Source organism: Perca fluviatilis, chromosome 11, assembly GCF_010015445.1.
Source record: "Perca fluviatilis chromosome 11, GENO_Pfluv_1.0, whole genome shotgun sequence".
Classification (NCBI taxonomy): Eukaryota; Metazoa; Chordata; class Actinopteri; order Perciformes; family Percidae; genus Perca; species Perca fluviatilis.
The window spans coordinates 16,206,964-16,220,846 of record NC_053122.1 but is presented as its reverse complement, the minus strand read 5'-3'; the positions used below and the strand labels follow the sequence as shown (position 1 = coordinate 16,220,846).

Sequence of the window (13,883 nt, the reverse complement as noted above, 5' to 3'; positions counted from 1 at the left end):
AGTTCTGCACAGTAGTCCTATTTTTTTTTTTTAAAGAGAAATGTGAACAGTTCTGCTGGAGAACCCTCATCCAGTTCCCCATTCCAGGTGTCCATCTCCTGGAGGGCTTTTTTCTTTTCTTCTCTGTCCATTGAAAGGACAGCAGGGAGTTTCAGTCCTCCATCGAATGTTGCCTTACGGCACCAGTCAGCTGCAGCTAGGCTATCTCTGATAAGTGTTTTCCTGCAGTAAAAAAAGTATGTTCTAATTTGTTGTTCCCAAGTAAATATTTCAGACTTACATAATTTACAGTACATTTGAAAGAAACAAAAATTAGTACCAACAAATCCTGTCTTTGTCAACACTGTGGGTTCCATCTAAAACCCTCCAAACTAAATTTCAGTATATATTCATAATTGTACAAATTAAGACATTGTAATGCAACAAATCTGTATCCAGAGCATCTTCAATACCCATCATTAAGTACCACTGTCATTGTGTCCTGGGAGTGCAAAAAGCTTCCCGGCCACAGTAAGTGATGCTGTATTATACACCTTCATATGACTTTGTGTGAAAGGCTAAATGGCATTCATATGGGTGTTTATGTTTACTATAGTGTTCATCAGGGCCCCTACAATGTATTCATTTTCCTTTTCTATTTTTGTATTTAGCAAATTACTTTATTGCTTAACTATGTTCATTCAGCTCCATTGTTAGTTTTACATGTAAGCATTGCATATTTAATAATCAATGACAACAAATAGAAGTTTATCAAAGCTTCGAGGGTCAAAATTTCCAATATATGAACTTCTGAGTTGTGATGCTTGTGAATGTGCTGTACGGCTTATTTATTACAGTAGGACAATTTTATTATACCAGTCATACAACAAACATTGATTGTGGTAACAAACTACAATCTATAAAATCTTCAGATACCTTGTCAGTGACAACATACCAGTATTTGGGCAGCAGAGCAAAGAATCTCTTTTTGCCTCTTTCTCAGAAATAATTTACAAAACATGCATATGTTTCCAATACATCAGCATGCGTTATACTGTTCCTAGGCTACATATCATGCACTAAAGATTACTTTAAGTTCATAGACTATATTTTCAAATTTGACAATCACCTCATGACACTTGTGATATTATATTGTCATAACTGTTGCCTCAGCACACTTTAAATGGGTAACGTTTTAATGGATACATTAAGACAAAACAAGTCTGCCTACAAACAACATAAAACATTGCAAGTAATTAACCATCAGGGCTGAGTTTTCAATTCTTACAGGACAAACACAAATCTGGCAACCATTTTCCACAAAACACACAAAATTGTCTTGTGTACTGTAATGTCATTGTAATAACATATTTTTTCAATTTCATTTAATTTAACAAACTGTATTCAGATGATTAATATTAAAAGGCAAAGTGAAGTTTAGGCTATGTGGAACCTTTCATAGAAATGTTGTGTACTAGGCTATAATAAAAACTAACTATTTCATAAAATATTATGCATTTCATTTTGGTGCGCATGTGCTGTGTTTATGTGATTTAGTGCTTATGTGTTCTATGTCTATCTGCTTTTATCTATGCTCCTGTGTTTTCTGTCCGTGCTTATGTGACTGTAACTGTTTCATGTTTTGTCTTCAAAATGCTCGGTACTGCAGGTGAAAACAATGACAGCATAAACAATAGGCTACATTATATAGGCACTTTTTAATAGGAATGCTAACAGAAAAATGCAGGTTAAAGATTAGGTTATTTTTATATACATGTATAGCCTATTGGATATAGCATCTTGTAAGAACTCGGAAGAACGAAACCAGAGTTTGTTTAGAAACTCATGCTGTTGCTTTTCCCAAGTGCTATTAAACAAGTCACTGGCTGCTAATTGATGAATCTCCTAATTGGTGTTGTAGCCCCTTCTGTGACGATATTTATGTAGGAGTTTTAAACACTTCACAAACTCAGTAGTATTATCCACTAGTAGGCCTACAGCAGATGCATACTGACATCAGCAAACAACACCAAATGTTTACACGTTGAAATGCCAAAGCAGTAGCCTTCCCACTGGAAAGTTAGTAATTTAATGTAAAATAAAGTTGATAAAACTAAAAGTTTGGGATTATTAAAAATGTGACTATCTTTTGTAAAATGTGTACAAAGTTCTCTTTCTACAGAATAATCAGAATCAGTTTTAATGCAAAGTAGGTTTACACAAAGGCTACAAGAGATTTGCTTTAACATTTTTGTGCATAACAATAAACATAGAATAGAATATAACCTTTAAGAAAAAAAAACTGATTTATCTTTTTATAAATCATGCCCAACTTCAAAGAATAGATACAATGTTTACAGCCTTATACAAAAAAGTTTGTATCTTTATAATTGATCCCTATAGTTTATAGAGATTTTGTCATTTTACTTTGCATTTTAAATTAAAATAAACACAGGCTACCACCAATTTCTTTCCTCAGCACTGCAACATAACAGACTGTAATACAAATAAAATATTGTAATAATCAAAGAAACCTTTGCACAAATAGGGTCATGGAAATGCTATCAAGTCTAATATTGGCAATTGTTAATATTTATAAACTATGATATAGCCTATTTGCCTACTATATGAGTAGCCTAGTGGGTGATTTCGGACACAGCCCTTGTTTGCGACCGTTATACCCCATAATTGGTAAAATGTGCCATGGCATCTTACGATGAAACGGTGGCAACCCACAAAAACTGCGGCAGCTGCCGAGGCATCCTAGCCTGGATGCCAGCCGAACTTAGCCCGACCACAACATTCGAGAAATAACACACAAACATCGGCAGATGCCGTGACATCTTACAATGCCACGAGAAATAACACACAAACATCGGCAGATGCCGTGATATCTTACAATGCCACGATGAATAACACACAAACATCGGCAGGAGCCAGAGTAAATTTGTGGCATCTCAGGCTGGCACCGGAAATACCATATAAACGGCGAAAGATGCCGTGGCATCTCAGGAAAAATCGTTGGCATCTCAACCTACCACCTTAAATGCCACTGCTAACCGAGGCAGATGCCGTGGCATCTCAACCTACCACCTTAAATGCCACTGCTAACAGAGGCAGATGCCGTGGCATCTCAACCTGCCACCGGAAATGCCACTGCGAGCTGCCGATGCCACTATTTGAGCTAGCCCCTGCTGCAAAACTGTGTGTAAAAAGTGGTTTGAGTATGGTTTCTCTCGTTTGTCTCATAAAGTGACGTACAGTGGGGAACCCATATCTGTCAAGTATCCCGTTTTGGCCGGGAAAGTCCCGTATTTTACCCTTCTTTCCCGCCGTCCTCCCGTATTAGTATTTTCCTGTAAATCTCCCGTATTTTAACCTGCGTTATTAAAAAAAATAATAATACCCCGGGCCCAAGCGGAGTAAAAAAAAGAAAAAAAAACATTCCCAATCTGAGCTCTGTCACTAGCCTCGCGATAACTGCCACGTGCAGTAGCCTACTACAGGTACTGTAGGTGGCAGTTGTCGCGAGGTTAGTGTGTGAGGTCAGATGATGAGTGACAACGCAGGAAAAAAGAAGAAAAAAAACAGAGATGGATGATGGACGCTACGACAGAGACGATGCGCTGCCAAAACTTATGAAGGCTTTACTATGCATTCCCCATAGCAATGCAAGTTGAGAAAGGGTGTTTAGCATGGTACGAAAGATTGTTACAGAGAATAGGATGACGTTAGACAACAGAACTGTTTGCGCTCTACTCTCATGTAAAATGAACCACTCTGGCCCGAACGCGTTTTCGTATTGTTGAACTCGATCTCCACACAGTCGATAAAGTATACAATTCTGCAACAATTTGTGTACAATAATACTAAAGTAAATATATGTGCAAATTAAAATTTTTGAAAAACTGTAAACAAAAGCGTTCCAACTATTTACTGATTATCAATCTGCTTAGGCAAATCGCGGGACAGCTCTAGTAGCTGAACCAATCAGATTGTAGTTTTTAACGTCATTAAAAATACTAACCAATCGCAGACGGCCAGACTAGGACCCCGAAATGGGCGGGAGTAACCGAGTAACATAACCGTAATCAAAGCCGGTCGCCGTAACGTTACATTGTAGGCCTATATTTATACATCCAACGTAAATATTATGACACTTTACCTTGGATATGGAGTGTTGTGTGCATGTTACTAGCTGTACATCAACAAACATCATACCCTTTTCAGTAACAAGTTGGATCAAGTTTGTACAAAGTTCTTTAGAGTGGGTGAATTTAAATACAAAAGAAAGCCAAATCGCCCAAAAAGCTGTGGAAAAATATGAAATCACAGAAGGCCACATTCCAGATATGCCAATTCATATTGGCTACCATAGAGAATGCTACATGCAGTATGCTAACAAAAGAAATATTGAGAGAGCCAGCAAGAAGAGACAAAAGACAGTACAGGAAGTTGAAGGTTTGTAAAGCAGCTTTATAGTGGTTAGAGTATATGTTGTTTGACCTCATATGTTTGGATAAATCATGGTATAAATGCTTAGAATTCATTTTAACCCCAAACATAAATTACAGATATTTACATCTCAGAAACAGTGAAAAATCATAGAATATAATTATATAATGTAATAACATATTAAGTTAAATATATATTTATTCTTATAAAAGTTGAATATGTATTGTCTTAGCATGACTACCTTTATAACTAAATGACAATTCAACTATTTGATCAAGCAAGGCTTTAGTATTAGTAATATATGGCAGTAATATGTATATAAAATGGTAGAACATTTAACATATCATTTTAACAATATATAGATCCCGACGAAACTATGCACACAAAAAACAAACCCTGCCCATGTAAACCTTGCCAGGCCAGACCATGAATGTAATAAGAGAAGGGCCAGACAGAGCCCTGTGTCTTAATTGACATTTTAGTCAAGGTAAACTAATAAAAAGGCTACTATAGACACAGCGACATCTAGTGGACAAATTTTTCAACATATAGCGACTGAAAATGCACGCCACCAAACAGTTGAGCAAAACATTAAAAGGGTTTTATGATGAACCGTGAAAAACAAAGAGCATTTTCATTGTTTCAGCAGAATAGATGTGTCAGGGTTTAGTCAGATCAGGTCAAGAAGATATCTCACAGCAGGGCTGAGGATCTGGGATTACCTGGGGAAACATTAGCAGAGTTGTAAACAGTGTAGTAAAATTATTGGTTCACGGTCTAATAAATGAGGATTTACATTTATGAGGTGCTTACTAAAAAAAATAAAATAAAAAGTGTAAATAGATGAGCCCAGATTAAAATGTATACAGTAATCACACCTTGTGTCAATATGAATAATAAAAGCATATCATTAGGGCTCAGCAGTAACTTGAAGTGGTTATCCAATTTGGTATCAGCTTGTAGTTGCTGAAACTGAAAATAAGGCTGAAATTTTTAGCCAATTTATGTCCTGAGTAATTAATACACTAAAAAGAAGAAAACATGTATTTCAATAAACAATTATGTTTGTTTTATTTCAATCTCAAGTGTTGAAAAACTATAAAGTTGGAAGCATTACTACTACTACAATCCATGCAGTCATCACATTTTTCTGTTTTTCCCTTATCTTTTCCATTACAATATATTAGATGAAGAGGCATACACCCCAATTACAAACGATAATACGCCAACAGAGGTTAGAGTTCTCCGCTCAACCACAACAGAGGTTCCGGGTCATCTAAAAAGAGCACCACATCTCCTTCCAAGGCAGTGCTTGATATGCAGAAGTGATAAATATTTCACCCAAAAATATAACCGGAAGAGGGTAAAGGAGAATCTTCAAAAATGTGAAACACTGACAGCTGGTAAGCTGCTTCTTGCAGCAGAGTCACGCAGGGATGAAAATCTGCTACTACAAATACGTGGAATGGACCTTGTTGCCTCAGAAGCAATGTATCATTTCAGATGCTACAGAAACTACACTGTATTTTTGTACAAATCAGATGAACATGACTGCACAGGAAACAGCCAGTTTCAGACTGGATACAAGCATTTCTGTACAACAGTGGTGGAGGAGAGTTTGCTAAGAAAGCGGAAAGTGCTTAAGCTATCAAAGTTGAATGCACTGTTCAAGAAATGTGTCCATGAAACAGAAGGAATTGACATCTCCTCTTACAAATCTGGTTCCCTGAAAGTGAGACTAAAAAAGTCCTATCCTTTTCTAAAGTTTCAAAAACTATCAAGGCATGACTTTGTCTATGTTGAGGATTTGACACCACACGAAATGGTCCAAGATGAGGTTGCCACAGCTGGATTATCTTCATCCTCATCATCAGATGAAGACAACACAAGAAAAATTGAAACAGATGACACAAATGAGAACCGGCTTGTACCCATGCAGCTATGACACTGAAAGATGCCATAGTTAAAAAGTGTAAGACAACACCCAAACTCACATGGCCACCAACAGCACAGCAACTTACGATGTCAGCTGCATCAAATCTGGTCCCAGATAAGCTATTCAATTTCATTGCATGGACTACAGCCATGACAACAGATCCCTCTACTGACAATGAAAGAGTGAATGTTAGTGAAGAGGAGGCTGAGAAGATTGTGTCAATTGGCCAGGATGTTATTAAGCTAACAATGAAAGGGAGATGGCTTATGCCCAAACATTGTGCATTAGCCATGGCTGTCAGACACATGACAGGATCAGCTCAGCTGATAGGCTTGTTGAATGGTCTTGGGCACTGTTCCTCTAACTCACAGGTACTTGAACATGACACAGCTTTAGCACAGCTACAAATACTACGGTGAGACTTACATCCCCAAAAAATGCAAGTACAGTTGCAAGCAACTCTAGTTTGGGACAATAATGATTTTGGAGAGGAAACGTTATCTGGTAAGGGGACTACACACAATACAAATGGCATAATAATTCAAAAAATGATTCCATGTAATGAACCTGCCCCTGACCATCAGTGTTTACAGAAAACAAGAAAGAGGTCTCTTGATCCGCCCCTACTAACCTTGGAGGCATACATCAGAGGGAAGAGAACAGGCCCAGAACATTTTGGAAAAGAAGTGGAACTAAATCAAGACACCCACATCCTTACCAGGAAATCAGCACAAAAATTAGATGGTGCCTACTTCCTGATGAAGACTGCAGTCCATGGCAAAGTCCTTCCTTCCTGGACTGGTTTTAATACAGTGATCCGTGGAGATCCAATTCCACCACCAACCAACATTGAGTACCTTCCAGTGATTGATGCAAGTCCTACAGAATTGGGAACTGTAAAAACCATCCTTAAAAGGTCAACAGAAATTGCAGACAGACTCCAACTTCAGGAGATAGTTCTAGTCTTTGACCAAGCCATCTATGCCAAAGCTCAGGAGATACGGTGGAAGAGTGAAACATATAAGGAAAGACTTACAATTAGAATGGGGAGTTTCACACATGTATGGCTTTCCTGTCCTGTATTGGCAAGCGCATTTGGAGATGCTGGCTTACAAGACATTCTGATTGAGGCTGACGTTATTGCTGCTGGGTCTGTTGGAGGAGTTATAACAGGTCACCAATATAACCGAAGCATCTGGGCCACAAGTTGATGTGTGAGGCACTACACAGGTTACGCTTGGCAAGCCTACCTTGAAACCCTTTCTCAAGACTGCCGGGAAGCTGCTTTAAAAGTTGCTGCTGACCTCCAAAGTGCCTTTCCTGAAGAAATAGGTCAAGTAATTAGTGACTCACAGGTGTTCAACACAATCCTTGAAGGCTATGACAAATTCAACAAACAACAAGAAAGCAAGACATACCAGTTTTGGAGTTCCTACATTGAAATGGTAGAGGATCTGCTATCATTTGTGAGGGCCACACGAGGCAAACTGGGGTCTGCATCTTTCCAGCATCCGGTTCATGCTGCCATGGTTCTTTTCCTACGACAGAATCAATTACAGTAGATACCTATCAGCATACTGGCAGGAGATGAACATTCTAAAGGAAACTCATCCAAGAATCTACACACAGGTACAATCAGGTGACTTTGTGGCACAGAGGCAGCAGACATATGCCTTTACAGGCACTGCATGTGACCAGGTAATAGAACAGACAGCAAACAGGGACTCAAAGACCAAAGGTGGGCTTACAGGTTTTTCGTTGAACAAAGGTGCAGTCCACAGGTGGACACTGACACAGCACGAGAGAGCAGCCATCACAATGGAGGTCAAGGACATGGCTGGGCAGAACATGTCAACAAGACAGAGAACAGAATTGGATGAGAAAAGAAAGGAACAGGATGAAAAAGATGTTCAGAGCATTCTGTCAACCATACATCACATGATGAACCCATTTGATCAAACACTGGAAAAAGAGCATCTTTACCATGTTACATCAGGTCAGGTAGCATCAGAAGCCATCTCTGCAGATCTGCTGAATGCAAAAGAAATAGGTGAGAAGGCATTTGTTGAATTCTTTCAGCAACGTCTCAACACAGATGAGGTTGAATTTCATGCACCACTGAAGAAAATGAAACTAAAGACATTTAAGGACACAGCTACCTCAAGTGTCACCAAAGTGAGAGGCCGGGAGATAGCCCTAAAAGCAGATAGAGATCTCTTCGCAAGGCTTATTGTGGTCGGAACAGTGAGGAAGATAGACATAGGGGAAATGCTGGTCTATAGTCTGGGGCCCTTGCCTGCAGCAATTGCAAACATTGATGGCTCGATTGTAAAAACAGACAAAGCCAAATTAATGCACTTTCTAGAAGGGTCAGTAAATCCACCAGCCACAGTTGAAATCCCTGATGGCTCAACCTGGGTGTGTGATGCAATGGCACTGGTACAAGCCATGAAACCCCAAAATACATTTGGAAGATTTGCCAACAATGTACTTATGTACCTGATCAATGCAGCCAAAGCAAGTAAATCAAAAGTTGTGCATTTTGTCCCTGATACCTACAAACAGATGAGCATAAAGAACGCGGAACGAGACAGACGAGCTACAAAAGGATGTCAGGTGACTAAAATATATTCGGCTGACCAGAAAACACCGAAACAATGGTCCAAGTTCTTGTCTTGTGGTGACAACAAGGAGCAACTGCAACAGTTTTTCTTTGAGTCGTGGTCTAAGTCTAGGCTAGATCAAATTGAGGACATTACATTGGTAGTTGGACATGGCTCTGAGTGTCACATAATCAGAATAAACAACAGTGGCACAGACCTTGAGGTGTTACCACTGCCAGCATTGTCCACACTACAGGAGGAGGCAGACACTGGCTGTTGCTTCACTGCGCCATGCCTCACAGTACAGTACAAATATTGTGATCAACAGTCCTGACACTGATGTGTTTGTATTGGCCATTTCTTTCTGCAAGGAAATTGGAGCAAACGTCTACTTTCACACAGGTAAAGGAGAAAACAAACGCACCATACATGTACAGCAAATACAGAGCCACCTAGGTGATAAAATAACAGATGCTCTGATTGGACTTCACTGTTTCACTGGATGTGATACAGTAAGTGCTCTGTATGGCGTTGGTAAAGTGAAGGCAATTAAAACACTGCTTTCAAACGAAGACCATTGTGCCACAATGAGTAGGTTGGGAACAGCTTTTCAACTGCCAGCAGAGCTGTATGAAGCTACAGAAGCTTTTACCTGTGCACTCTATGACCTTAAAGACTGTAGGGATGTCAATTATGCAAGGTCTCAGCTGTTCAAGAGTGGAAAGTGCACAGACAGAAGTCTACCACCAAACAGGGATGCCTTGCATAACCACACCCAGCGGGCAAATTACCAGGCAGCCATATACAGAAGGTCCCTGAAGAGTCAGCCTGATGTTCCACCACCAATGGCCCATGGTTGGAAGATTGAGGGAGACTTCTTTGGGATTGACTGGATGACACTTCCCCCAGCCCCTGTCGGCATCTTGGAGCTTGTGTACTGCTCCTGTAAAAAAACACAATGTGTCAAAGGGAGATGCACATGCAAATTGAATGAGCTCCCATGTACAGACATGTGTCTTTGTGTGGACTGTGAGAACATCCCAAATTAGGTATCAGTGTAGGAGTCTTTCTAGCAAGCGGAAAGAGAAATGTAAAATAAATTTAGTTTAATTGCTTTGTTGTTGTTTGATGATAAAATGTATAACATTAAGGATAACTATTGTAATGTAATGCTATTTAAACAATGGTATCTCTCCCATGACTAGCTATTAGGATATCTGCTGTTGATGTAAACCTATGTAATACAGGTTATCTCTTCCATGCCTAGCTAGTAACGTTAGGTTATCTGTAGTTGATGTAATCTTATGTAGCTAGCTAATAACGTTACATGTTGTCTCTATTTGTTTGTTTGTTTTATTTGGATCCCCATTATCTTCCATAAGCTAAAAGCTACTCTTCCTGGGGTCCATGACTAGCCATTAGGTGATGTAGCTAGTATATGTAAACTTATATGATAAATGTTATCTTTTCCACTTTAATCGGTCTAGTAATCGTCTTTCATATAATTCCCGGCCTCTACAGCCTGATAGAATAACTGTGTTTACGTTAACGTTAACATGCACACTGCTAACATTAGCTACATCAAATAATATTATATTTATCAATTTTTTTTATCATAACATATTTTTTTTTTTTTTTCAAAAAAAATATAAAATTTTATTTAATAAAAAAAAAAAAAAAGAAAAAAGTTTTTTTTTTTGGGTTTTTAAAAAGTCCATACCCTAAGCTAACTTTAACGTTATAAGACAGTAATAAACAGCATTATTTACCGGAGCCATTACACCTGGAATCTTGGATGCCGCTGTTAATGTTTCTCGACTTCGGATAGGATTCCTGCTGGAAAATGTTTGATTGTGTAGTTTTCGTTAGAGAAGATGTTATGGTGATTTCCTCAAGATTTTACACCATAGAAAATGCTCCCGCTGTTATGGCATGTGCTCATGGATGTAGCTAGCTAGCTAGCTAGAAAACGTATGTCTACGCTAGAGTCGTGGTAACGGCACTTTATTTTGAACGAATATTATTGGCTGACTTTTGTCACGTGATGATAGAATTCGTTTTTGATTGGTTAGATGTATAGTACTCCCTCGCGTTTGCCTAATCCGTTTATTTAACGTAAATTTAGTTTTTTAAAAATATGATCGACTTGACACTGCCAACAAACGGATACGTGTTCAGAAAAAAACGATTTAGTTTGTGTGAAAAAGCAGCTACTCTATCGCCGAGGATCGATCATTTCAAAAACTAAAGCAGATAGCAGCGTTCGGCCCACCGTCTACATGTAAAATGAACCACTCTGGCCCCGCCCACAAATACACTCCTTCCACAACAGTCTTAAAGAATGCAAAGTCTGCAACAAATTTGTACAATAACTCACTAAAGAAAAGTTATGTGAAATTAAAAGAAAAACTGTAAAAGAAAAGCAATATGAACTGAAAAGAATGTGTGGAATGAAAATTAAATTATAAATGTAAAGACAAGCAATCTTATAAATTGTAAATGTTTTCAGCATTCTGCATCAAGTGGTGATTTTAGCTTTCTTGTACACCTGTCTTAAAATGTAAGGGATACTGGAGCTTGGTTGGGGTGGTAGGACTGCTCGAGGTGGGCACCGGAAAATTTCCCTTATTTTCAAATCCAAAACTTGACAGGTATGGGGGAACCCCACTTGACGTAGATACAGGAAAGTACTCTGAGTTGTCTCTCTGCCTGTTCTCTGGCCATCCGTGCTCTGCCCCATAGACTGTTAATATTAAATAATTAATATTTACAGTCAATGCTCTGCCCCCTTACCATGGACGTATTAGGGATCCGCCCTTCTAATGATAGAGGGAGGGGCGGGGGCGTCTTCGGGTCTTGTAATTGGCTGGTTCTTTTGGGAACGTCATGATTGACGCCGATAACTGTCAGCATGAAGTGGCATCTGAGAGGATAAGAAGCCAGAGAGTAACATTTACCACTGAACGAAATCATGGCAAAGGGGTAAGTTTCTGGTGACAATTGGAGAGCAGAGAGACATCAGAATAACTTATCTTTTAATTTGTTTTCTTCAGTTCCTGTATGTATATATTTCTTTAGCTGATTAGTGACATTTAAGCCAACTTTCGACCACTTTACGTTGTTTCCATTCAAAATAGAAATATATGATGTAAACTTCAGCCAAACTGTAACACGATACTTCTCAGGGGTCTTCTCGATGGTAATGTCGAGAGAAAGTAAAGGTTTGCAGGTTTTGTTTCTAAAACACAAATGTCCTTCTGGTTTAGACCAATAGCTGTTCTCAGTGCAGATTACAGGTGTGTAGCCTACAGTGGATTTCTGGATGTTATGTGTTAGAGTTTGTGTTTGTTTGTTTGTGAATGCTGCAGGGTCTGGTAGTGATTAGTGGGTTAAATTATACAACAGAACAAACAGAACAGGACTTGAGTAGAAATACCCTCTGCTGCGATGAAGTGTGGCTGTTCTCCCTTGTGATATGCACTAATTTAAGAAGAGAGATGTTTCTGTATTAGTCATAGACAGACAGTATATGAAGAAAAAAACAGACCAGTGGTATTAGTAGTTCTCCTTCCGGTCTTACTCAAATTTGTTTCCCCAATATGTCAAACATCCCTCTGTTTAAATGGCCGGAAGGGTGTGGCATTTATGAGATATTTTAAATGGCATTGTCACTTGAAGATAACAGTATTGTAACTTAATGATAGAGCTGTGTTCTTTAATGGAGTCAAGGTTTTCTCGACTGGTCTGTTTTTTTTCTGCTAGTATTGTGTTGTCTAACAAAAGAAAACTCCTGGAACAAGCATAACCGGTCCCAGGAAACAAAAAAACAAAAAAACAGAAGGCTCCAGCATTTGTAGGTGACATGACATGTCCCCCATCGGAGGACCTAAGTTTAGTTCAGTTAGCTACGTTTTAATGTAACACTGACATGCACTCAAGCCTTTTATTAATATAGGCCTACTTAAATGGAAAACATTCAATGTGCAAGTTGACCCTTACAATTAAAATTTTGTCTTTATTAGACAAGAGGGCGTATCAAACACTGTGATCGAATTGTAGCTGCATTTGTTTGAAATAGTAATTTCACCCTCTTTCCTCTTAGTGCTTCTTAGCCTTGAAGATACTGTAGTGTACTCTATATATCTATCTACTGAGCAAAATTATGAGTGAGTTATACAAGGATTTGGTTTGGTATATTACAGCAATTTCCTGTTACAGTTATCTGAATAAATAAATCAAGCAACACATTCTCATAAAAGCTTACTGTGATAAGTAGGTTACCTAAATGGCACTATTTGATTGGTTTAACTGGTTGGTTTAATCATTGGTGGTAAAACTAATTAACTCTTTTAAAACTAACTGTTTACTGTAGGTCAGTAAAGGATAAAATAAATATATCACTCAAAGTCTATGGAAGGTTATCACAAATAATAATAGTAATAATTTCTGCGAATGGAGTAAATATGTGTATCTTTGAACTTTTTAACAATAGGCCTTTTTCACAGAAGACATGTTAAGCTTCTTTAGTTTCAGATCTTGTGCACGCTGGCTCACTGTCACACTGTATCAATGTCATGACTTACTGGGACACTTGAATAGAACGGAGGCATCGTTAATTTTATAAATAACACAGGCTTTTCCCACTGTGGCAAGTCAAAATGTCTGCTGTGAAAAAGGCCTATTGTCTCTGAATTCTCTCTCTAAAGAACAAAAACAAACCTCTAAAAAAAACGTTTTTATTAGTTTGAGCAGGTTTCAAAATGTATGTTTCAATGTCAGAAATAATCTAATTCTATTGTGCCATTTCTGTTTTGTCTACCACCAATACTCTACTTAATTCACTGCATTTGTTTTATTTGCATTTTAACAGGCAACAGGCCAACAAGGAGCTCACCGATGTGCTTAACCAA

The 13,883-nt window shown here is 38.5% G+C and overlaps 1 protein-coding gene and 1 long non-coding RNA gene across 2 annotated transcripts in view; one reads left to right on the top strand and one right to left on the bottom strand.

The window, feature by feature from the left end:
• Positions 1-4,481: 4,481 nt before the first annotated feature.
• On the bottom strand, positions 4,482-7,853 carry LOC120568989. Its single transcript, XR_005640815.1, has 4 exons — positions 7,789-7,853; positions 7,621-7,690; positions 7,407-7,522; positions 4,482-5,156 (listed from the first exon to the last, which is right to left on the bottom strand). It is a non-coding gene; the product is annotated as an uncharacterized LOC120568989 (long non-coding RNA).
• A 4,016-nt stretch (positions 7,854-11,869) lies between these two features.
• LOC120567616 (poly(U)-specific endoribonuclease-C-like) overlaps positions 11,870-13,883 on the top strand; it is a 6,901-nt gene continuing 4,887 nt past the window's right edge. The window contains exons 1-2 of the mRNA XM_039814529.1: positions 11,870-11,955; positions 13,844-13,883. The exon at positions 13,844-13,883 is cut by the window's right edge and continues 60 nt beyond it. Of these exons, the coding sequence (XP_039670463.1) occupies positions 11,945-11,955; positions 13,844-13,883 (51 nt within the window). The 5' untranslated portion in view covers positions 11,870-11,944. The remainder of the gene's footprint in view (positions 11,956-13,843) is intronic.